At 43.0% G+C, this 25,413-nt stretch overlaps 1 protein-coding gene across 4 annotated transcripts in view; it reads left to right on the forward strand.

Annotated features, from left to right (window-relative positions):
• The window catches only part of VGLL4 (vestigial like family member 4), a 164,169-nt gene that overhangs the window by 119,123 nt on the left and 19,633 nt on the right, over positions 1–25,413 (forward strand). For 3 of the 4 annotated variants that reach the window (XM_026016994.2, XM_072720293.1, XM_026016993.2), the window contains one exon: positions 245–434. In XM_026016994.2, the coding sequence (XP_025872779.1) occupies positions 245–434 (190 nt within the window). Of the gene's footprint in view, positions 1–244; positions 435–20,011; positions 20,224–25,413 lie in introns of those variants that run through there. The other variant, XM_072720294.1, reaches the window with a different exon arrangement.

The following is a 25,413-nucleotide window of genomic DNA, read 5'->3' on the forward strand; positions in this document are numbered from 1 at the left end:
AGCAGGGGGGTGGGGTAGGGGTGGGGGTGGTGAGTTACTGAGTAGAAAACCACATTTATGTAAAATGTCTTTTGCTTGGCAGCTCACCTCCCGCTCAGGCCATGTTCTGAGAATGGCAGGCAGCCCATTCTGTTGCCAAAACTTTCCACTGGGAGTAGTTTTGCAAGGGGTGGGCGGGGAAGCGGGGCACTGAGGTGGGGGGGAGGTTTCTTGTTTGGTGACGACATCATCTCTCTTTGCGTAGGTGAAGCTGCTCTCAGGGGAGAACCCAGGATGCAGACCCTTCCTGTGGCGTCTGCCCTCACCAGTCACCGCACAGGCCCCCCGCCCATCAGTCCCAGCAAGAGGAAGTTCAGTGTGGAGCAAGGGGATGATGACCTGGACTGTGAAAATGACCATGCTTCTAAGATGAGTCGCATCTTCAACCCCCATCTGTAAGTTCCATCTTTCTGCAGTGAAGTTGGTTTTGGCGTTGGCTTCCTGCGCTCTGTGCTGGGGCCACGTTCTCCTGCAGCTTTGTGCTGGGAGTGAAGTGAAAGGATGAACAGTGCTTACCTGCCAGGCAAGGGATTAACCATCTTTAATAATTTGCGGAGAGATGACGTTTCCTTTCCTTCTAACTTACTTGTATGACCCTGTGTGTGTGTGTGTGTGTGTGTGTGTGTGTGTGTGTGTGTGTGTTCGTTCCCCATAGATGTTAACTTTCTCTTCCAGCTTCTGGGGGTGGGGTGGTGGTGGTTGTCTGAAGACCGCATTTTCTTATCTGTACCACTGATGGTTGTTAGGAGAATCAGTCTATGGTGAATGTCTTATGAGCCAGGAAATGGAAGGACAGATTAGCGCCTGAACAGACTTCGTAAAATATTTTGCTTAGGAGTTGAGAATTGTACACATTAAGAAGTACAGTAGGCCCCTCCCTTCCCCCCCTGCTTATCTGTGGGGTATGTGTTCTAAGACTCCCATTGGATGCCTGATACATGGGTAGTACCAAACACTATATAATCTGCATGTTTCCCTGGACATAGATACCTATGAGAAAGTTTAGCTTACAAATTAGGCACAGTGAGAGATTAACAACAATAATAAAATAGAACAGTGATAGCAAAATACTGTAATAATAGTTGTGTGAATGTGGTCTTTCAGAACATCTAGTGTACTGTACCCACCCTTCTTCATCCTGCGATGATATGAGATGATAAACTATCTACGTGATGCAGTGAGGTAAATGACGTAGGCATTGTGATGCAGCGTTAGCTGCTGTTGACTTTTAGATGGTGTGTCAGAAGGAGGGTCATCTGCTTCCAGGCCACAGTTGATTATGAAAGCAAAGCTGCAGCAAAGGGAGGGGGGAATGATTAGGTCAACTCTCACCTTGTGTATTCATGGTACGAACTTGAGACCTTTCTAAAGTGGGGAAGATGGCTTTTTGTGTTTATGATACGGTACTGCTTATCACGTCTGGCATGTGAGCCTGTTGTAGCTGTCAGAGAGCCAGTCTTGGGGCTAGTTCTCCATCTGCCACCAGCACTCTCTATGATTGTGACATGAATTGCTCCAACTTTTTGGGCCTCAGTTTCCTTATTTGTGAAACAAAAGGGTTCATTGAATCTGTACAGCTCTTACCACGTTTACATTAGGAAAATAGCTTGCAGGGCACCTGGATGGCTCAGTCAGCTAAGCAGCTGTCTTCCGCTCAGGTCATGATTTCAGGGTCCTGGGATGGAGCCCCACATAGGGCTGTCTGCTCAGCAGGGAGCCTGCTTCTCCTTCTCCCTCTGCCTGCCGCTCCCCCTGCTTGTGCTCTCTCTGTCAAATAAATAAAATCTTTTTTAAAAATTGGGAAAAAAAAAGAAAGAAAATAGCTTGATTCTGTGCACCTTGTTCTGGCTACCCCTTTGCACTCCCTTTTGAACACGCATACCCCGCAAAGGGAGTGGAATGTCTTTTCACATGTTTTCAGGACTTGGAGACGGCCAGCCAGCTGCCTGGAGAGTCTGCTCTGGCAACTGAGTAACCAGTTGGTATTATCAGCATAGGGGAGCTTGTCAGAGGCGGTGAGGTAGTCCTGATTATTAGAAGGTGTAGCTTTGTATAGCCAGGTAGAAAGATCCTACTCTTTTTTCCCTTCCCCAGGCATGAATTGATGTTTTGAAATTACTCAAAATGCTTGGCTTCCCCAGTTCTGATTTCTGAGGATGCGACTGCTTCTGGCAGGAACGTGACTGCTCAGAGAGCTCCTGTTTTCTCATTGGAGGAGACCTAGCGCAGTGAGAGGTAGCCGATAACACCAGCGGCCCTGTGCTGCCTCAGCGCCAGCAGTCCTGAGCATTCCGTGCATTCCAGCCCGCTTGGACTGTTGTGTTCAGTCATAAGACATACTGACAGAGGTATTTATCCTCAAATAAATCACTGTAGTGTTAGTCAGAGGCTGAGCCTGCAGTCTGGAGCCCTGGAATTTGCTACAATCAGGAATCCAGCAACAAGGCCCTGCAAAACAATGAGCTCTCCCAAATAGGCAGAGGCTCGTAATTGAGATCCTGGGTGCTTGAACTAGTTGTTCGTTCTCTTGTTACTAGGAATTTCTTCTCCTCTGCCATCCTCTTTCCTGCCACCTAAATAGGAGAACTTTGGCCTTTTATTTGGAAGCAAAGGGGAGCTAGCTAGACCTGAAGCAGTATATTTTGTGAGCAAACATGCCTTGGTTTAAATAGAAATTCGGCCACTTACTTGGACAGTCACTGAATTTGCTTGGGTGCAATATCCTTCTTTGCACAATGGCAATGAGAATAGTTCATGTGAGGCCTGTCGTGAGCATGAGAATCAGCATATGCAGGGAGTTTGGTGCAGGAAGATACCCAGTTGATGGTAGCTATTACTTTTATTATTGTTAAATCTCTTATTCTGATATTGATAATACAGATAGAGATTAAAATACTTTCATGGTGAATTTAATGCCTGAGAGTATGTGAATTTCACTCAGAAGTTCTGGGCTCGGGATCCCTGGGTGGCGCAGCGGTTTGGCGCCTGCCTTTGGCTCAGGGCGCGATCCTGGAGACCCGGGATCGAATCCCACGTCGGGCTCCCAGTGCATGGAGCCTGCTTCTCCCTCTGCCTGTGTCTCTGCCTCTCTCTCTCTCTCTCTCTCTCTCTCTCTGTGACTATCATAAATAAATAAAATTAAAAAAAAAAAAAAAAACAGAAGTTCTGGGCTCAAATTTCAGCTTCTTTATCATTCAGTGAATGTAAGCATAGTTCCTTCTTCATAGGATGAGTGCAGTGCCTGGCATCTAGGTAGTAAGCACCCAGCTTTAGTCATTATGAATATATTTTTTTTTTTTTTTTTAGTCATTATGAATATTATTATTAAAGTGTTGAAACAGGAAATGATTTTGTAACTCCTTGGGTCTTTGCAAATATGACCTTAGTACAGATGAATATAAATAATTCATCCTATGTTATCATTATATTATAGTGGGGGCACTATAAGTAATTTAAAGTGTAAATAATAAAATTGCTAGATTTCACGTGCATCTCACAATTGATGTCATCGTGCAGAGTTTTAGGCAAACAAGAAGAGCGGCATCCCCATGGGCCACACGGCCTGAACTTACAGGTGATCAAGATGTAGTCGAGTTCATTCTGGTGTCACTGTTCACCTGTGATAATTATTCATTTCGATGACAGTAACAGTGTTTCTATCTATATCTTCTAAGAGCCGAATTACAGATTTTGTAGGCAAATTGGAAAGATGCTGTATCTCTTCTTCATGTTGTAGTGTACTTGGGTATTGTTGGACTTGAGGTAATCTTTCCTCTTTGAGCTATAGTGTATTTTCTCCTTTATGATATGTCTAAGAATTTTTTTATAAGACATTACAAATTGATATTTCTTTGGAAAAGAATGTTTGGTATATTTGTCTCTTTAAGAAATTATAAAATGGGGATGTCTAGGTGGCTCAGCAGTTGAGCATCTGCCTTCAGTTCAGGGCCTGATCCCAGGATCCAGGACCGAGTTCTGCATCAGGCTTCCCATAGGGAGCCTGCTTCTCCCTCTGCCTGGGTCTCTGCCTCTCTCTGTGTTTCTCATGAATAAATAAATAAAATCTTTAAAAATAAAAAAACAAAACAAAAGAAATTATAAAATGCGGCACCTCAGTAACTTAGTGGGTAAGTGTCTGCCTTTGGCTCAGGTCGTGATCCTGGGGCCCTGGGATCAAGTCCCGCATCAGGCTTCCTGCAGGGAGCCTGCTTCTCCCTCTGCCTATGTCTCTGCCTCTCTCTTGGTGTCTCTCATGAATAAATAAATAAAAACTTTATTTATTTTTTTTAAAAGATTTTATTTATTTATTCATGATAGTCAGAGAGAGAGAGAGAGAGAGAGAGAGAGAGAGAATGGCAGAGACACAGGCAGAGGGAGAAGCAGGCTCCATGCACCGGGAGCCTGACGTGGGATTCGATCCCGAGTGTCCAGGATCGCGCCCTGGGCCAAAGGCAGGCACCAAACCGCTGCGCCACCCAGGGATCCCTAAATAAAAACTTTAAAAAAAGATTATAAAATTATTTTTTGCTTTTTATCTTCTTAGATCATGTTCACATTGTGTATGAAAGTATGTTTTGTTTATTTTATCACTAAAGAAATCACAATAATTCTGGGCATGGAGTGTTGTTGAAAAACAGTTTTGACAGCTAGTAAGAGTTTCAAAAATGCAAGCCTTGGCTGTATTTCATTATAACCATCATATTGAGATATTTTCCAGTAGAGAAGAGGAGAGATTGCATGTCTCTGAGCCAGAGTAGGAAGCTACAGAGAATGACTAAATTTCATCTGACTTAATTCAGGGAGGAGGAGGAGAAAGAAGAGAGGTTTCCTTAGTAATTTCTCCAGAACTTGGAATTTGAAAATTCCTGGACTCTTGTTCCAGCTCCTTATAGCCTGGGTCATTTGAACTCTTCATTAACTTTATTGTTGATATGGTGACTCAGAGCAGTCTATTTTTTTGTTAACTTTTTTTTCTTAAGAAAAGTGTTAAGAACATGAGTGTCTTATTTGGAAGTTGAAAGATACTGTGTCTCTTAGAAAGAAAGTGGTTAAGTAAGGCATGGGGGTGTGAGTATTGGGATTCCTTTCGTAGAAATGACAATAAGTAATTTTTTTTCTAGGGCCCTGGTAGTCAAGCATGATCTTCTAAGTAGGAATTCTCTTTTCCTCCATCCAGGACCCATGTGGACTCATGGATTTCAGTTTTATAGCTGTCCCTAATTTGGTGAATAAGAGCACTTTCAGCTGGCTCCTGTGTCCTTGTTATGTGGCTCTTTTTTTTTTTTTTTTTTTAAGCACTTATTTTCTGGCAAACATGATCCTCCTCTTAATAACTTGCTTATACCAGCCATGGAATCAACCCTTTTTCCTAGGGAACCTGGTTCCTTTTAGTGGAGAATAGGATTTAGAAGCCAAAATCTGGGTGCTAAGTATTATTATGGCATCATTGCCTTTAGATTTCAGTTGTCTAACTCAATTCAACTTAATTGTGTAGCTAGTAGGCAGTAGCTACATGTGGCAATTCATTTTTTTTCAATTCAAATTTAAAATGAAATAAAATTAAAAATTCAGTTCTTCTGTTGTATTAGCCACATTTCCTACTCAGCAGCCACATTTCAAGCTCAGCAGCTGCATGTAGCTAGTGGCTACCATATTGTACAGCACCAATATAGAATATTTCTACCATCACAGAAAGTTCTGTTGAACAACACTCTTTGAGGAGAAAGAGCTAAGAAATCATGAGTTCATATTAATACTCTCAATTCTAGTCCAATGCCACAGATTTCTTCCTCCCCATTTCCCATTCCATATTTGCATCTCCTTGTTTTCCAGTAAAACATTTACTTATTGTTCATTCCTATAGCTCACATAAAGTAGTTTCAGAATTGCTATGGCCACATCACTTTGAGAAACAAACCTTTGTTGGCACTTCTTTTTTGGTTCTGTGCTGAGGGTATAACAGAGCACTTGTAACTTTGGAGCCATTGACTTCCCCTCTCTCCCTTTCAGTGTTGTGCCAACTGAAATATATAGTTGGGTTTGTTCGTTTCTGTTTGCATTCAGCTATAGATTTTTTCCATCTTTGTTGATTTCATTTTGTTTTTTTGAATATGTAGAACATCAACATGCTTCTAAAAGTGAAAACTATATTTAAAAGTACTTGGAGGATGGGCAGCCCTGGTAGCTCTGCTGGTTTAGCACCGCCTTAGGCCCAGGGCATGATCCTGGAGACCCCGGGATTGTGTCCCATGTCAGGCTCCCTGCATGGAGCCTGCTTCTCCCTCTGCCTGTGTCTTTGCCCCCCCGCCCCTCTCTCTGTCTCTCATGAATAAATAAATAAAATATTTAAAAAAATAAAAGTACTTGGAGGAGTGAGGAGTGTTATTCCCTCCTCTGTCTTCTCCTTCCCTTTTGCTCCTTCCTCTTCTAGGCTATTATCCTTCTTGTGTTTCTTTTTGTTAAAGTAAGCAGATACATGAATGGTTTCTCAGTTCCCTGCCTTTTTCTTACACATAAGGTAACACACTTCATATGCTCATTTAAGCTCTGGAACTTTCATTTAACCATACATCATGGAAATCTTTTCATGCCACTGCCTCATCCTTGTTTATAGCTGCATAGCATTCCATGGCATGCATGTGCCAGCGTTCAGCTAACTGATTCCCTTTGCTTGGACATTTATATATATTTTTAAAAGATTTTTATTTATTTATTCATGAGAAACACAGAGAGGCAGAAACATAGGCAGAGGGAGAAGTAGGCTCCTGAGAGGGGCTGTCTGTGGGACTTGATCCCAGGACTCTGGGACCACGCCCTGAGCTGAAGGTAGATGCTCAAACTCTGAGCCACCCAGGTGCCCCTCACTTGGACATTTAGGTCACTTCCAGCATTTTTACAATACTGATAATGCTGCAGTAGATAAACTTGTGCATTTGTAATATTTTGTGTATTTGCCATACAGTAGAAAACTCCTGAAGGCGGACAGTTGATGGACTAAAACAGCAGGCTAAACTCATTGATTTTGAGACCTAATTTGGGCTGCTTGACTGAGAGTTCGGTGCTGAAGAGTACAGTCTAAGATGACTTTTGGAAATGAAGCAGTTTCCAACTTTGTGTGTGTGTGAAGGTATGTGGCAGGGTTTGTGTTGAAGGTTTGCTGTTGTGCTGTTCAGTTCGTCACCTCTGAGAGGAAGGGAACATTTATTGAGTGCTGTATACTCATCCTATGCTAGACACTTTATATATATTGTTATCTTACTTGAGCCTCACAATAAATGTGACTCTTTTAGATGGGTGTGTGTGTGTGTGTGTGTGTGTGTGTGTGTGTAAGAGCTCTATTACTTACAGAAGTAGAAATTGAGGCTCTGAGAGGATCATGTGTCCAACATGGTAGAGCTGGGATTATCCGTTTTGTGTGTGACACCAGAACCAAAAGTCGTTTGCCATAGCTGTATCTTACCCGAGGCAAGGTTACATGCATCTGAAATACAGACATCTTATATTTATGACACTTTGCCAATCCGATGTCCAGTGCATGGTAGGCACTACATAATTTCTTTTCTTTTCTTTTCTTTTCTTTTCTTTTCTTTTCTTTTCTTTTCTTTTCTTTTCTTATTTTATTTTATTTTATTTATGATAGTCACACACACGCACACACACACACACACACACAGAGAGAGAGAGAAAGAGGCAGAGACACAGGCAGAGGGAGAAGCAGGCTCCATGCACTGGGAGCCCGATGTGGGACTTGATCCCGGGTCTCCAGGATCACGTCCTGGGCCAAAGGCAGGCGCTAAACCGCTGCGCCACCCAGAGATCCCGGCACTACATAATTTCTGTGTTGGAGTGAATTAGATCCACTTTCAAGAGACCATGCTCTGTCCCAGCTCCTGTCCCAGCTTGGGGGTGGGGTGGGCGGCATCCTCTTCTGATCCATGCTATACAGTTACAGAGTAGTTTCCCCTGGCCTGAGATGGGGCAAAACTCTGTAAGCTCACACTGGGATCAAAGCCATGGTCACTAGGCTTGTGCTCTAACCAGCTGAATTTGCCACAGATTGAGTTAGCAGTCCACACTGCATGGGGAAGGGCCAGTGAAGGAAAACAATGCCTCTCCTCATAGGTGGTGCTCCTTTGAAATACTGCCCTGGTGTGAAATGTGTCCAGTGCTGTTGTCTTTGCTTCTGTGGCCATTCTTTTGAAGTCTTTCTGCAGCTTCTTGTAGCCAATTCTGCTTTCTCCTTGAATGCATATGCAGCCCCTGGGCTCCTCTGTTTCCTCTGTTCCTCCTTTTCCTCTATTTCCTCCTTCTTTTGTTTTTGCATTCTCCTTCCCTCCACTCCTTATACTTATTCCTTCCCACATCCCTCGGCTTCACTCTTCCCTCCATAAGCATGAACAGAAAAGAAGGAGAAACAAACAAACTCAAAACCAGTCATTCTTTCAGCTTGACAAAAGGTTGGAGGCAGCCTTTGAAATTAAATGCTGGTCCTATAATGGAAACTCAGTAAAAAATAAAACACAACCCCTCCCACAACTTACTGATTACTGGTTAAAATGAGCGTTGAAGGGGATCCCTGGGTGGCACAGCGGTTTAGTGCCTGCCTTTGGCCCAGGGCGCGATCCTGAGACCTGGGATCGAATCCCACGTCGGGCTCCCGGGGAATGGAGCCTGCTTCTCCCTCTGCCTATGTCTCTGCCTCTCTCTCTCTCTCTGTGACTATCATAAATAAATAAAAATTTTAAAAAAATGAGCATTGAGGTTTTCACCTGGATTTTGTTTGTTTTTTTGCAATGGAATTGATTGTATAAATGGCACCTCAAATGTTCTAGAGTATCTATAGTTTGTGATGTCTATGCATAAAATTCTTGGGAACATCATCACACTCTTTTTGGTGACTCTGTGTGTCTTGTATCTCATTAGTACCTTTAGTTTGGATATATGTGGACATGCTTTACCAAGGGACAATTCCACAAACTCCATGAAAGTGAAGAGGGCAATTCCTTATTTCGTATTAAAACTAGACCCAGAGGAAAGTGAAAAGTTGGGGTTATTTTGGTACTTTGACTCTACTGGCAACTGGGACTTTGTAAGGTAAACAGTAACATATATTTATAGACAGAGTGTATTACAGTTGTGTTCCAAGTCCACAAAAGCCTTAGGAGAGAGGCATACTTCCCTACTGAGAATGGTGACAGCTCAGGATCTGCAGCATCCAGAGAATCATGAGAGCCTTTGCATCGGGGGCTTATTAATAACAGTGACGATTGACTCTTTATTGTGTACCAAGCGCTGTGCTGAGGACCTTATGGGCATAATCTCATCTCATCCTCACAAACCCGTGATGTTGGATACTATGATTATCCCTCACTTACAGATGGTAAGACTGAAGCCCGGAGAGGTTCTGTACTTGGTCAAGGTCACACAGCTAGCTAGTAGGTCAGGGGACCAGGAATCAAATCTAGCCTGTCTGATCCTAAAGCCAGTGCTCTTGGCGACCATGTTACATTTACTTAATAGCTTAAGTACCTAGCCTCTATGAATCATTTGATAAAGGACCTTAACACCTTTCAGTTTTTTTTAAGATTTTATTTATTTACTCATGAGAGATAGAGAGAGAGATTGAGAGGCAGAGCCACAGGCAGAGGGAGAAGCAGGCTCCACACAGGGAGCCCAACGTGGGACTCGATCCCGGGTCTCCAGGATCATGCCCTGGGATGAAGTTGGCGCTAAACCACTGAGCCACCCAGGCTGCCCCACCTTTCAGTTTTGTTTTGTGTTTTTTTTTTTTAATTTTTTAAATTTATTTATGATAGTCATACAGAGAGAGAGAGAGAGAAGCAGAGACACAGGCAGAGGGAGAAGCAGGCTCCATGCACCGGGAGCCTGACGTGGGATTCGATCCCGGGTCTCCAGGATCGCGCCCTGGGCCAAAGGCAGGCACCCAACCGCTGCGCCACCCAGGAATCCCGGCCTTTCAGTTTTGGATGATTTTCTATTTAAGCGCTGTCAAAATGCTACTAATGATGCTTTGGAGATGAGAGGTGGAGACTTTATTTTAGCAGTAACGAGGATGGTGGCATAAGGCTGTCAGTAATAAGAATGCTCTGCAAGGCAGATCCTCCGGAGCAGTGATGAGACCTTTCAAAGATGGCTGACGAAGAGCTCCTATTTAGCTTCCCTGGAGGAGGCTTGAAATAGTGTGTCTGTGCAGGTGAGAGCCCTAAAAGAATAAACATGTTTGTTTGTTCATTTATGCCCAGGAAAGGGCTTTTTCATTGTTTTAATTTTGGGGGGGCGCGTGGGTTGCTCAGTGGTTGAGTGATGCCTCTGGCTCAGGTCATGATCCTAGGGTCCTGGGATCGAGTCTTGCTCATCAGGGAATCCGCTTCTCCCTCTCCCTCTGTCACTCCCCCTCCCATTCATGTTCTCTCGCTCGCTTTGCTCTCTCTTTCAAATAAATAAATCAATCTTCTAAAAATTGTTTTAATTTTTGTTTAAAACTTCTAACCCAATTTTAAGTTAGTGGCACAGGCCAATAGTAACCTTAGTCTAACAGATTTGCATTGGAGCAGGTTAAAATTTGGTTTAAGTATATAGAGACACATTTTTTTTCCCCTTCCAGATTTCATAAATCAAATGCTCTTGAAATAGAATCCCTCCAACTATGTGCTCTCTCTTTTCTCCCACATCCTTCTTGGCATCATCCAAACTTGGAACATTTTAGCCTTGAAATTCTATACTTCTACACACAATCTTATAGGTACCCCCAAAAGGGTTCTGGGGGATTCAGGAGGATATTTCATAGCCTTAATTCTAGTTATCCTTAAATAACTCAGATAATGTTAAATTAGATAATGTTAATTAGATAATGTTAAATTAGAACTAAAAAAAAGTCTCTCCCCTCTGCATGCAGCAAATATGTGTATTTACTTAAAAAAAAAAATAAATGAGAAGGGAGCCTGGGTCTTTAATAAATGTTTCATGTTAGGGAAGTATAATCTAAGAACCATTTAGAGTGAGACCTTGCCCCTAACACGGTAGTTGGAGCTGTGGGCCAGCCTTAACAGGGATGGTAACGAAGCTGATTTTTTATAGCAGCTCCTGCTCCCATGTGACATTAAAGGCGCATCTGTGTGTTCCATGCAAGTGTTTTGCTAATGAAGTGTGGTACCTTTAAATAAAGGTCACAGGCCTGACCTGTGTTGTGTGGGTTGCTTGTTTGTCAGGCTAGAGGCATTTTCTCATTTTCACAGTTCAGCCGAAAACAAAGACCTCCTTATCCAAGCAGGGAGCTGTGCTCTTAAGAGCTGACATCAGCCTTTTCCCAGCAGGCATCACTTCTGCCTTAAGAGTCTTTGCAGAGAGCTGGAAAGGGAGATACCCATCCTGCTACTGGTATTTTTCTGGCCAAATTACACACAGAGTAAAGAAATGCCAGGAGTGCCAAGAGTCAAAGAAGGAGAAAAACAGGACCATTATCATTTGCCTGTTTGGTCTGCTCTGGGGACCTCTGTGGTGCTGATCTGTGTCACAAAGAATATAAAAGCGCGACCAGAACAGGAGGGCCTTTTTTCCTAGAGAGGAATTAAAAAACACTCTATATCTGCTATATCCCTAGCAGAAAACTTCCATTAGCATGTATAAAGTCACTTTTTAAAACGGCACATTAAAATTGAAAGAAAGGAGTGTTTTTATTTGCAGAGTAAGTCAGAGGCATTTGTTCAGAAGTTGAGGAAACAAAACAATACGAGATTTGGCTGTTTCTCCCTCCTATCCTGATCTCCGAGCTCTGAAGCTCTTTTCAGAGTGCTGTTGTCTTGAAGATGCTTCTGCTCTGGGAACACAATGGCAGCTATTTTTATATGTTAGTTAGAGGATTAGTCTTGATGTTGCTTTATGACCACACAGACCTCTTACTGTAATCCAAAGCCAGTCTGTCCTGCAAGTATAGAAAGTGCTGTCACTTGAGTAGATTTGACCAAGCACCAGAGAGAGGAATGCTAAGAAACATTGCTTGTGTGTGAGTACCGATGGTTCTTTTATTTTCCTCTAGGATCTTGATTGTAAATCCATCATTTGCCTGGGCTACGTGCAGCTGGAACATAGCGAGGTAGTTAACAAGCCCAGTGTTCTGTGTCCGGTGTAGTTTTTATTTGATAAGCGCCAGTACTCAGTCTCTATCTTCTTTGCTAAATCCCTGGGTAAACCAACCCTCCCCACCCCCGCCCTCCATTTTGAAATTTCTTCACCAATTGTCTCCAAAGCATAATTAGAGAACTTAATGTTGCAGTGGTGTTCTGAGTCTGGCAGTAGTTAGAAACCTTGCCCAACAAGGGATCTGTATTCTGGATCCAAGCCTTCAATAGCCCCGACAGAGGCAAAATATACTGCAGAATAGAAGGAAACTGATGTGGGGCGCCTGGGTGGCTCAGTGGCTCAGTGTTTATACTCTTGGTTTTTGCTCGGGACGTGATCTCAGGTGCATGAGGTCCAGCCTCTGTGCTCACTGGGGAGTCTGCTGGAGATTCTTTCCCCCACCCCTCTCAAGTAAATAACTCTTTAAAAAAGGGGGGGGGGGACTGACTTTACTACTGTGCTCTTCTCAAAATTATCCTTCCCCTTGCCTTCCCTTCCTTGAAACGATCTAAGAAATGTAACTAATGGATCCACATAAAAACCAGTTCCAGAAACTGGTTGAAGGTCAAGTGGAAGAAACAAACCAGCTCTTACAAGGTCAGGTCACTGTAGAAGCAAGTCTGAGAACTGAAATCTCTTTGCTTCCCTAAATTTGTCTCTGACATTAAACCCATCAAGGAATGGTTGTGGAGTGTTCTAACTCAGCAAGAATCATTTTCTCAGCTGCATGTGACCGCTGAAGTGACAGTCCTCATGGATTCAAGACACCATTACCCATAGATGATCTCAGAACAGTCTTGCAAGCAGATGCTCCAAGGAAAAAAAGGGTTCACTGGCCTAAATTTGGGAAGTACGTCACCTGATCTTGCAGGTCTGCTCATGCATGGCACATATTAGGCTTTGAGAGGTCCAATGCGTGAAAACATTGGCTAGCCCAGGATTTATTGGGTAACTAACCATGGAATCTTTTATTCCTTTTCATGAGACCTGTTAGGAATATTCCAGGGAGCACACTTGCCTAACAAAATGAGCATTTTGCTTGATTTCAAAATTCTGTTATAAACTTTCAGATTCACCAAGGTCTGGTGCTGTACTGTTGTACCAACTGTTGTAATGAAATGATTGTATAATTCCTGGATTTGGGGCTATTGGGTGCCATCTTTCCTGTCTGGGGCTCTTAGGGAAGTTCTCTGAGTTCAGAGAAGTTGAGGAAGTCTGAGGTCCTGTCTTCCCTTGACCTTATGTGTCTCACCATCCATCCTTAGCTTTCTCCCCCTCTCTGAGCTGTTTCTAGACAGCATATTATTTCTACTTCCATATCCACCTCCCAGTCCAGTACTGTGGTCTCTGCCAACAGTTTTATATTTTTAAAAAAATTTTTTTAAAGATTTATTTATTTATTTATGATAGACACAGAGGGAGAGAGAGAGAAGCAGAGACAAAGGAGGAGGGAGAAGCAGGCTCCATGCTGGGAGCCCGACGCGGCACTGATCCCGGGACTCCAGGACCACGCCCTGGGCCGAAGGCAGGCGCCAAACCGCTGAGCCACCCAGGGATCCCCCAGTTTTATATTTTTTTTAAAGATTTATTTATTTTAAAGAGAGAGAGAGTGAGTGAGTACAAGCGGGGAGAAGGGTAGAGGGAGGAGGAGAGAAGCAGACTCCCTTTGAGTGAGGGGCCAATGTGGGACTTGATTCCACGACTCTGATGAGATCATGACCTGTACTGCAAACAGGGACTGTACGCTTAACTGACTGAGCCACTCAGACGCCCCTCTGCCAATAATTTTAATGAAACTTCTCTCCCTCGTTCACTGGTGACTTACTCATCCCTAGAAACAAACCTGAAGTTCCTTATTGGACTTCCTCTTCCTTGTAAGTCTTTTCTCCCTCGTCTCCCATGGCCCCTTTCTTGCTTTCTTTGGTTCCTCTCCTACTTTTGTGCCCACTTCACTCAGGATCTTTCAAAGACTCAGCATTACTGCCATTCTGCAGACCTCCATCCTTGTCACTGTACAGACCCTGCTGATGAAGTCACATTGCCAACTCATGGCCTAGATTACCATTCCAGGTAGAGGATTCTCAAATCTTCGTGTCTCGCTGAGTCCACCCTTCATACCTGTAGAGCCATCTGCATTTGAGATACTGTGTACACTCCTCGGGTCAGCGCTGCTCTGCTGGAATTGATTTTAGTAGCTCCTTTCTTCTTCCCATCTTTTTGTTGGGACAGCTGTCTTTCTGTTTGCCCCGGAAGTCACCTCCTCCCACTTCCCACTTCATCTCCCATATCGAACCCATTGGCATGCCCTGCTAAATATTGCCCATGATGGTACTGGCCCTAGCCATAGTTTAGGCCCTCATTTCCATGATAGTGCCTTCTTTGCTGGTCGTGGCACTTCAGAAGGTTTCTGAAGTTCTTACTCTCCTCCTCAAATCTTCCATGATTTCTAGTCAGCTGCAGAAAACAGCAAACAGACCACTGTCAGCAGGAGCTTCTCCCTGTGTGCTCCCACTTGCTGAAGTGAGCCCATGTGCCTTCAGTCCTTCCTGGTATACTTGCCTCCCTCTCTTGGCAAATGGTGATTCCTTTTGCTTCAAGATAAACACTTCTTTATATAAAATGGTAATGCTTTGCTATAATTGTGTGGCCATCAGTCTGTGCCCCTCCCCAGGCTGCAGGTCCTTCCAGGACAGGAGCTGAGTCAGGGCAGGATCTGAGTGTCTGTCCCACTAACACTCAGCACAGTACCTGATACCTGCTAGGTACTAAATAAGTGTTTGAATGAAAAAGAAATCACTCTGAGAGCATTGTTAAAACTCTCCTCCCTTTGGGAAAGATTTTAAGAATTGCTTTTACATATGTAATAAATCCTGTGTGGCACCACTTCCTGTGCTTCTGTGTTTTCTTGTAGCCTTGATGTTTAGTTGAGGAAAAATGCTGGAACAGAGAGAACCAGAGCATTACTACCTTCACTCTTTCCTTTCCCTATATCCCTTGCTCCCCCAAGACAGGAAATGCAAACCCCTAGTACCTGGGCAAAGGCACAGTTTACAAATCACTAGCTCCGCTTGTGTTGCTTGCTTTGGATCAGATGATCTTTTCCTGATGTTGACTTTGAGTAATAAGTCTTCAGAGTTTATTGTATGAATGAAATGTGGGTTTTTTTCCCCACTGCTCTATTTATATTTCTTCTTATGCACTGTGCTCTGATGCCAGTGTGTACATAATGTAAGGTATATGGAAATGAGAAATTCACTTCAGCTGGGCTCACCTCCCAATGCAGAGGGGTGGCCAGACATGTCTTCTGGGTGGAAATCAACCCAAAGACTAGATCTGTTCCTACTAGAAAAGCAAGCAAATATCTACCCAAGTGTTCAGTACTTTTGGTATTTTTTCAAATCTACCTAAAAAGTTCTCAAAGCCAAAGTGTATTGGCTATTCTAATAGAATTGTTTATTTTTTTTTTGTTTATGATAGCTTTGGGCTGGCATCACTGACAGCTCTAGTTCCCTGTGTGTTGGTTTTGAATGATCTTGCATCGTTTTGCATTAGGCTTTTAGCTTTAGAGTAAATTATATCAACTGATGGAAACAGCATTCTCTCAGAGCTGTCTGTCAAATGTGGATTAAGCTTGGGAATGGAGACCTCATTGAAAGGGGCTGATGGCTGCATGGTGCCATGGTCAGCAGGTAATCTTGAGGGCTTATTTGGAGGACATGGTAAAGTTTATTAGTGGGTGGTGGCTCTGGCTTCTTTTTGATAACAAGGTAAAATCCAGGTTCCTTATGGTGATTTTCAAGAATTTTGGTGATTTGTCCCAAACTCCCTTTTCCCACTTAGTTCTTAGTAGGTGGCCTTCTTGGACTATCGATCATTGAACTACTCCTTAACCATGGTTAAATCTTAAAAGAATGTATTTAAATTCCTGCTATTACATACCTTTAGGCAAGCTACACAGTATGAGAAGTAGCTCTTTGACAATTCAGGGTGGGCAGTTTGGATCATCCAACCTGCTTCAGGACTTCATTTTGAGGCTAATATTTGAAACCAACATTTTCCTTGCTCATGGCATCTTCAAATATATGGCATGCACCTCTCCATCACACAATTCTTCCCCATATCCTTGTGTGGGCCCTTCTGTAAAACTAAAGTCCCACAACATCCCACTTTGCCTACATTTTGTTATTAGATAATTCTAGACGTACCATCCAAATTCGATGATAATCTGACCTGTCATCTTTTACTCCCTCCACCATCCCCTGCCCCAATTTTTTATTTTGGAAGTAGTTCAGATTTGCAGAAACATTGAACAACTATTTCAATGAATACCCTTCACTAGATTCACCAGTTGTTAATATTTTGCCAAATTTGCTTTCCCTTATATATATGTTTTAACAATGATATGATCTAATATACAAATATATTCACATTCAGTAATGTCCTTTATAGATTTTTCTTTTTAATGCAGGATTCGATTTCAAGTCATACTCTGCATTTCATTTAGAACAGATTTCTCCATTTTGCGGGGGTGGATGATGATGGCATTTTGGTGGCTAATGGAAAGGGGACCTGGCAGGGACAAGTCTCAGCACCTTGGTGAGGTCTCCCCTTGGGGCAGTAGTTGGACGCCTGGCAGGGAGTTGGTTTGTCTGTGAACCCTGGGAGGGGTGGCATTGTGGATGATAAATAAAGGCAGTATTCAGTATACGTGTGTGATTGTTATATGGTAGGAAGTGAGAGCTCAGGAATGGGGGGATGAGGGGGAAGGGAGAGAAGTCATGGTAGAGGAGGAGGCAAAGGATCTAGAACACAAGATGGCTGAAATTTATGCAACACATTAAATTTTTCCTGCCTGCTCTAAGATAGCTCAAATCACCTTTTCGTAGACTTTTATTACTAATGCCCCAAAGGCTCAGTTCTACTTCTACCCCGGAATTCCAACAGTTTACTTTAATTCCAACAATTCCAACAACAACGACAAAAACAAAACTAGTACCTTCACTTACTCATGGCAGAGATGGAGCATTCTCTGTTCCTTTTCTCCCCAAACCTACAAAACTCAAAACCTCAGTAGATTGCTTTCCTGTAAGATCCCCAATTTCTTACTGAGAAATAATTCATTGGAAACTCAGGTGAAGTCTTTTTATTGAAAACTGGTGCCATTTGGGTGTGTGTGTGTTGCGGGGTTATCTTCTAATTTTCAGCAGCATATATGGTATCTAATAAAAAGTCTCAGAATTTTTAAGACTTGTTGTCAATAACTCCTCCATGGCTCTGTGATTGGATTCCAGTATATGTGTAGGACCTGGAAAGGGGACTGTGGTACTATTCATGGTGATTGAGTCTAAGACCTGGAGTGGTTGGCCATGGTGCCTCCCCGCCAAGCATCTTGCCGTGGTGCTGGGAGAGGGCAGGTGTGCTCTGTGCAGCAGTTGCTCTGGGCATTGCTCACAGGAGCATAGAGCTCCTTCTACCTCCTGCTGCCAAGGTCCTGGGGCTGCCTCGTTTTTGTTTTTGTTTTTGTTTTTGTTTTTGTTTTTGTTTTCCTTTACCAGGATTGGTTGTTTGACTCTTCTTTCATTTCCAAGAAATGTAGCACAGTATCCTTCCAGTAAATTCCCCTTTATTTTCTTCAACTAGCTAGCTTTGTTTTATGTTGCTTGTAACCAAAAGAACTTGTTAAACAAATGCAGATATTTGGGTTGTTTACAGTGTTTCACTGTTATTTGCAAAACTTCTGGGATGATGTATGTATATCCATCCTTGTGCCTATGTCATATTTCCCATTTTTCTAGAATTGGAATTTCTGGCTCAGAAGGCACCCTTTTCTGCTTTGACTGGTATATTCCCTAGCAGGTTCTCTGATTTACATTCCCACTAGTAACCGTCTGCACGTGCCCGTCTCCCTGCATCATCACAAAATGACTATTACCATGTACTCAATTTTTGCTAGATTCATAGGGAATCATTGTAGTAACTTGCCTTTTTTCCCTTCTCTTCTACTAGGAAACTTGAATGATTTTTTCACATGCTTACTGGCCACTTGGGTTTCCTTTGTTACTTTGTATCTCCTCTCTCTCTCTCTCTCTCTCCCTCCCTCTCTCCCTCTCTCTCCCTCTCTCTCCCTCTCCCTGTCTCTCTCTCACTCTCTCTATTTTAATTAGGGCATTCATCTTCTCTTATTGTGTTATAACTTTTCATGTCAAGCATCCTTCATCAGATGTGTTAGGAAAATAACCATTTTCCTAGTTTGTTGTTTGCTTTTCAACATTACTGTTTTTTTGAAATACAGATTTTTAAAAACTTGGAAATGGTTGAATCATTCAATATATATATATTTTTTTTTAATGGAAGAGGCTTCGAAAGTGTTCTGGGACCGAAATGTGTTAGTACCTTGTAATATGTCTGCTGTGTTTCGATGGTAGGGTAATTCTATCTGCTTAATGCATGTTTGCTGTGGAATGGAGGAAAGCATGTTGTTTGTGTATAACTTCTTTAGCTCATTTTATCCAATGTTTTCCCCAAGTGCCTGTTTGTTGATGGGTGTGCAGGGAAGGAGTCAGCCCTGGTTAGAGGAGGGAATGTAGCTGTGCCTGGTGATGATGTACAGGACGGAGCTCTGTGAGGAGCAGGGCCACCGCCTGCCTTTCCTGACTTGTCTGCTTTTTCCTCCCTTCCCCTCAAGAACGTTTTTCACTATCACTGAGTACTGTGCGTGGCCAGAGCGCTTTCGGTATTTGTTTTAATAGCCTCTTGTTGGGTACCATAAGTAAGCTCTGAAATCAAAAGTTTAAATTCTGTTTTTATTTAACCATTTTACCAGATGTTTCCTGTGGTTTGACAGATTACCATTTACTCGAAAGTTACACTCCTGAGATTTTGAATGTTATGGACACTGTTGCTATAGACAATGATTGTGTCAGGGCAGGATTTGGAAGACAACTTTCAAATCACATTTGGGTTGAAGTTGTGTTTTACCCCAGAACAGAAATGCTTATCTTCGTAATCTGTTTTTACCTTCTCGCTTACCATTCTGATCTGTGGTTTATGAAAGGCTATAATCTATATCTGTTAGAGTTTATTCCAATAAACAGCATTGTTCCTCCATGGGGATTCCTTTCTGGAAGCAGCTGGACTCAGGTACATCCAGGTTTTGTTTGCAAAACTCACCTGGGTTGGGGGGGGGGGGGGAAAGCTCAGGTGATGGGCAGGAGAAGATTTAAATTGGGTTGAAAATCCTGCTTGATGCCCTACGTGGTAGGCCACTTGATGCTGAGTTCTTCGGTTGATCTAGAAAGCTGCAAGCTTGGCAGTTTTTTGCACCCACCGAGGGCCGCCGTCAAGACAAAGCAAGGACTGCTGTGGTACCTTTGGTTCCCCAATGCCCACAGTCAGCGTCTCTCTGCAGCCTGAGTCCTAATAGAAAAGAGCCTCCAATCCAGGATTCTGCTGGTAGGAGGAAAGCAGAAGGAAGTTGCTTCCTACAAAACACAGGCGAGACTAGTTGTGGCTGCAGCGAGGGGGTGGGGATGAGGATTTTTGACATTCCTTCACTAAGGGGCCAGATGCAAGGGTGCCATGGAGTTGCATGCGTGGTTCCGTCAGAGCTGGCTCCCTTCTCCAGCAACCTTCCTCTCCTGTGTTTTGTTTAGCCTTATTTAGAGTTTTATAAAAGCCTTATGTTATGGAAGATGGAGAAACAAAGAAAGAGGAAATCGCATGCTATAATTCTGACAGCAGATCTATTTGCGCACAAAATGGAACTGTAATGATGCATGTAACGTTTTGGCAAGACACTCTGTGTAAATAAACCCTCCCCGGAGTTACTAACCTATCCCAGGGCCCGCAGGAAAGTTTCCTCGCGGCGCGGGGCAGGCAGGCCCCTCACCTTGCAGCGCGCCTCTCCGACGGGGACTCTTATTCTGACAGGCGCTCTGCTCACCCACTTTTGCGCCGGGGCCTGCTTGCCAAGTTTGTGAGGCCCAAGGCTTTCTTGTGGGAGGACGCTGGGCTGTCTTCATGCTCTTTGGCAATGATTAAAGTGAGGTTAGTACCAAAAACCCTTTCATTTTATTCCCTTATCCTTGCTTTTTCAAACCAGATGGCAACCCTGTATTTTCAGCTGTAATTAATTTAAACTATGAGGCAGCAAGTCCTGGGAGAGGTAGGGCTGACTCTGCTCAGGAGGGGCAGCGCCGAGTGCCTGCCCAGCCCTCTCCCCTCACCAGATGGCACCTTGTCCCAATCAGAGCGTGTCCCCGCGCTGCTTCTGAGGGGCCTGGCAGCAGAGCCACGGGTGTTAACGGGGCTGCCGCCGGCCGCCCAGGACACGTGGGAGCTGCAAGGGTTAAGGCACACTAGTAATTGTTGCCTTAATGGATTGGAAGTAACCGAGCTTCAGGTGATGGCTGACATGTTCCTGCCAGGCCGGCTCGGGCTCTCATGTGACCGCCCGGAGACAATGGCGCACAGTTTGAGCGGCCGCTGGTTCAGGGAGTACAGGGTGCTTTTTCTCCCCACTCACGGCAGCTGCCAGGATCGCCTCCAAAAAGGGGGGATGTTTTAGGTTTAACATTTATTCTTAAAGAAAATTACTAGGGAAATAAAAGCCCTTGGCCACAATTGCAGTCTGGAGGTTTTGACCTCAGCTACCTGACCACTTCCCTCCGTGGAAACTTTACTCGAGTCCCCTCTCTGTAAGTTGGGTTAATTAGTGATTGAGAGATCCTTCACTTTTTAGTAGAAAATGAGTGCTTTTGTTTAATCTCTAAGTAACTTGTCAGATAACTCCACAGAGCGGCCTCCCGCCACCCTCTTCTCCTCGCCCCTCCTTGCTCTGAATCCAAACTCAGGTGAAAACAGAGCGAAGTAACCGACTTCCCAAGGGCTCGGCATCCAGGTGCCTGTACCTGCCCGCACAGGTTGGCACACAGGGTTTTAGTTTCATCGTTGGAGGAATACATTTTCCGGGCAGTACGGAGGAGTTGCAGACTGAAGATCTGTTAACTATAATATATGTGCAGAACACTTTGTAAAACAGTACACTAATGTTATACAAGTGGTAGTTATTACTATTATTAACATTAGCCATCCTTGGATGACTTGAAGTAATTTTTAAAGGCCCATAGTGAGAAATGAGAACCACAAATATGTAGCTTGTGAGTCTCCAGAATGCTCACTGGTGATTACAGCATCACTCACTGCAGTCGCTGTGTGTGCTTCAGTTTGCTGAATTTACTGGGCTGGGTGATGGCTCTTCTTTGTTTACTTAATTTTTATGTCAAATATTTACATTATTCATGAGCATCTCTCTCATAGACCACTTGGACTGTGTTTACCAAGGCTTGCATTTTTGTTGTTGTTGTTGTGGGCCAGACCCATCCTTCTGGAAACCTTTTATTTTTCTCTAGGAGAGAGGGCCAAACATGTAGGTGATTTGTCAAAACTTGTAAGGACTAAAAATTTAACATAGAATTACCGTATCCAGCAAGTCCACTTACTGGTATGTTCCCCAAAGAATTGAAAGTGGGGAATCAAGCCATTATTTGCACACCCATGTTCATAGCAGCATTGTTCACAATAGCCAACAGGTAGAAACTGCCCAAATGTCCATCACTGGATGAACAGGTAAACAAAATATGTATGCACATAATGGAATATTATTCAGCCTTAGGAACACAGTTCTGACACACACTACAACACGGATGAACCTTGAAGACATTCGCCGAGTGAAATATACTAGTTACAAAAGGACAAAAATAATGTAAGATTTCATTTATGCGAGGAGTCAAATTCATAGAGAAAGAAAGTAGGACAGTAGTTATTGCACAAAGGGGGAGGGAGACAGGGAGTTCGTGTTTAATGGGGATAGACTTTAGTTTGGGAAGATGAAAACATTCTGGAGGTAGATGGTGGTGATGGTTGCACAACAACATGAATATATTTAATGCCGCACAATGACATACTTAAAAATGACTAAAATGGTGAATTTTATGTGTATTTTACCACAATAAAAAAATAAAAAATCTAAGAACTAATGATTAACTTTAGTTCACTTAAAAAAAAAACTTTAGTTCATTTGAGTAAACAATAATAAATCTCTTATGTGTTCCATACTTAGCTGGGAGAAGCAGTGTGTAAGGAGGGGGTAAATGGTTTGGAAGACAGAAGTCCAGCTCCCTGGGGATAATGATATTTGGTGCCTAATAATAAGAGAGTCACAGTGTGATGACTCTTGGAGGTGGTAATTTTAATTTAAAGGGTAGTTAGAAGGCAACCCCGGTGACTCAGCAGTTTAGCGCTGCCCTCAGCCCAGGGCATGATCCTGGGGACCTGGGATCGAGTCCCGCGTCGGGCTTCCTGCATGGCGCCTGCTTCTCCCTCTGCCTGTGCCTTTCTCTCTCTCTCTCTCTCTCTCTCTCTCTCTCTCTCTCGTGATTAAATAAACAAAATCTTTTTTTTTTTTAAAGGGTAGTTAGAATTAACCATTACCATTTGGTTTTGTACTTCCCAAGAAAAAGAGAGGGGTTTTGTCACTGGGGTATTAGGAAATGGTGGTCCTCTGGATTCTTCAAAGGTGTTCTAGAATCATCAACTCAAGAGTTTGGGGGAAAATGCCACCTCAGTGCTGAACAGAATCACCAGATTCCCGAGAAGGTTCCTTTCCCTCTTTCTCTTCCAGGTTCCAGGTTTGGGATGTGGACATGATTTTAGTAGCCAGGGGATGGCTTTTAGATGTTAGTGATGTTCCAATAAAACTAAGTGGACAGCTTAATTAGTACTGAATTCCATGAAGTTTTCAAATGAGAATATTTGTAAAGAAATGCAACTTTATAACTCAGAAATGAAATAGGCCATCTGTGTTTTGTTTTTTTTTTTTTTTAGGTCCCTTGGGCACTTTGCTTTAAGAATAGAGATTGATGTGTGATTTGCCTATCAATTGTAATAGCCTTTCCAAGCACCTGTGGGACATCATAATAATCATTAATTCACATCTTGTTCCTATCATGTAATCTGTGTTTTTTTTTTTTAAAGGCCAACTTTTCCTCTAGTCTTTGAAAGATGGGGTTCAACCTGGACTGCCTAGATGCTCAGAGGGAATTAATGCACTAAATGCCTAGCATTAATGCACTACATAATTTACTCTCAGATAAAAGATCCTTGAGGTTCTTCATTACTACTGTTTTAAAGACTATTGGATAGATCCCTCATTATATTTTATTAGATGAATATTTAATCACTTCATGTAAACCATCTTAAATTTTCAAACTTTTTAGTATAGTTATATAGTAACTTAATTATTTAGCCCAAAAGTTTCTGATGTCAGTCAAGGTAGGTGGCTGGTTTTGAGAGAAAAACTGGCTAATTTTTGTTTAGTGTTGAATAAATGTACTGAATTTGAGGTTGGATAACCCCTCATATCAAGAAGTCATAAAATCATGTGGAGCTAGTTGGCACCAGCATTGGGTGCAGGAAGGTGACGGGGTGGGTGTGCATAGGGGAAGGGGGAGGAGCAACAAACATAGGAAGGACATTTGCCAGTGTATGTCTGATGTGCAAGCACAGATGATGCAAATACAGGTAGCAACTCATTTGTAATCCTTGCCAAGGTGGGGTCATAAATACAGCTGAGTTAAAGGAAAAAGAAGAGGAGGGATTTAGATGACCACACACTTACAACGTGACACAGGTGCTGAAGGAACTGTTGGTATCTTGGGTAATGCTGTTAAAAGTGTGGTTCTAGATGACTTAGATTGTTGAAATAATCTTGATTTCAAGTTCTGTTCTGTTGACCTTAATTCTTACTTATTAGATCTTATGTCATGGTTTTTTTTTTTTTTTAAGATTTTATTTATTCATGAAAGAGAGAGAGAGAGAGGCAGAGACATAGGCAGAGGGAGAAGCAGGATCCAAGCAGGGAGCCTGATGTGGGACTTGATCTCTGGTCTCCAGGATCACGCCCTGAGCCAAAGGCAGGCGCTCAACCACTGAACCACCCAGGCATCCCTGTCCTGATGTTTGGTGCAGAAATATGCTACCATAAATGAAGGGAATTATCTTTTCCCGTGTGCTCTGTGTTAGATCATATCGAGAGTATTATATTTAGTTCTAGGCACCACACTTATAGATGAATATTAATTTGTAGGGCATGTGAAGATGGATGTCGGGATGATAAAGGGTCTGGGACAATTTGGAGCAGTTCTTGGGTGAAGAGAAATCTGGGCATGGCAGGGCTAACATAGCAGTTTTCTAAGAGTAGGAAGAGGAAAGAGACTTCATTGAGTTTTTCCAGAGGCTTCCCAAAGGTTTGGACCTTTGACCAAAGAATCATACTGGAAAGAAAATTTCATTTATTGTGAGGATGAACGTTTCATTGAAGCTCTTCAGTCCTTGAGTGAAATGCCTGAAGAGGAAGTGAGTGCCCATCCCCAGAAGTGTTTAAGAAGTTAGCCACCCCCTGGTTATGGAATGAATGAGTCACGGGAGTGAAAGGCACAGCATAGGGAACATAGTGGTACTGTAATGGGGTTGTGGAATGACAGCTAATAGTTACACTTGTGGTGAGTACAGAATAATGTATAGACATATTGGGTCACCATGTTGTGTTCACCTGAAACTAACGTAACATTGTGGGTCAGCTACACTTTAAGAAAAAAATAGCAGTATGGCCATCTTAGGGATGCTGGGATTCCCCACCCACTCTCCTTTATTCACAGCCATCTTACCTTGAAGTTTTCTTCCTTTGAGTAGGACAAAAAGTCCCATCTTTCTGCTAAATGGCTTTATAATATTTTACAATGATTTGCAGCAAATTGCAGAGTAAACTAAGAGTGAGCCTTCTGAAGAACTTGAACGGAGTTATGACAGATGGCTTGGTACCAAACCAGAAGAATGGAAGCAGAAATAACGACGGAAGGTGTTTTCAGACCAATCCTTTCAGGGTGGGAGTGGTTTGCAATGGCGGGAGTTGGCTCTCCAAGTTACCCCTGTACCAGAGCTGCTCTGGTCACCGGCTTCATGAGCTTCTCTGTCTTGTTCAGACCAGTTAGTGCTGGTTTTTCCTAAGAATTCATGTGCTTTTTGATTGGTTCAGAAGTTAGTCACTGTGTACCAGGCACTGTATAGACACCGACTGATGGAGTCTTCTGAGCAGCATATCATGCATGGAAGTACTCTCCCTCATTTGTTTCACTCCAGGTGTGTCTGGAGGTCTGGAGGGACCTTTCTTCTCTCTGG

Source organism: Vulpes vulpes, chromosome 9, assembly GCF_048418805.1.
Source record: "Vulpes vulpes isolate BD-2025 chromosome 9, VulVul3, whole genome shotgun sequence".
NCBI classification, from domain to species: domain Eukaryota; kingdom Metazoa; phylum Chordata; class Mammalia; order Carnivora; family Canidae; genus Vulpes; species Vulpes vulpes.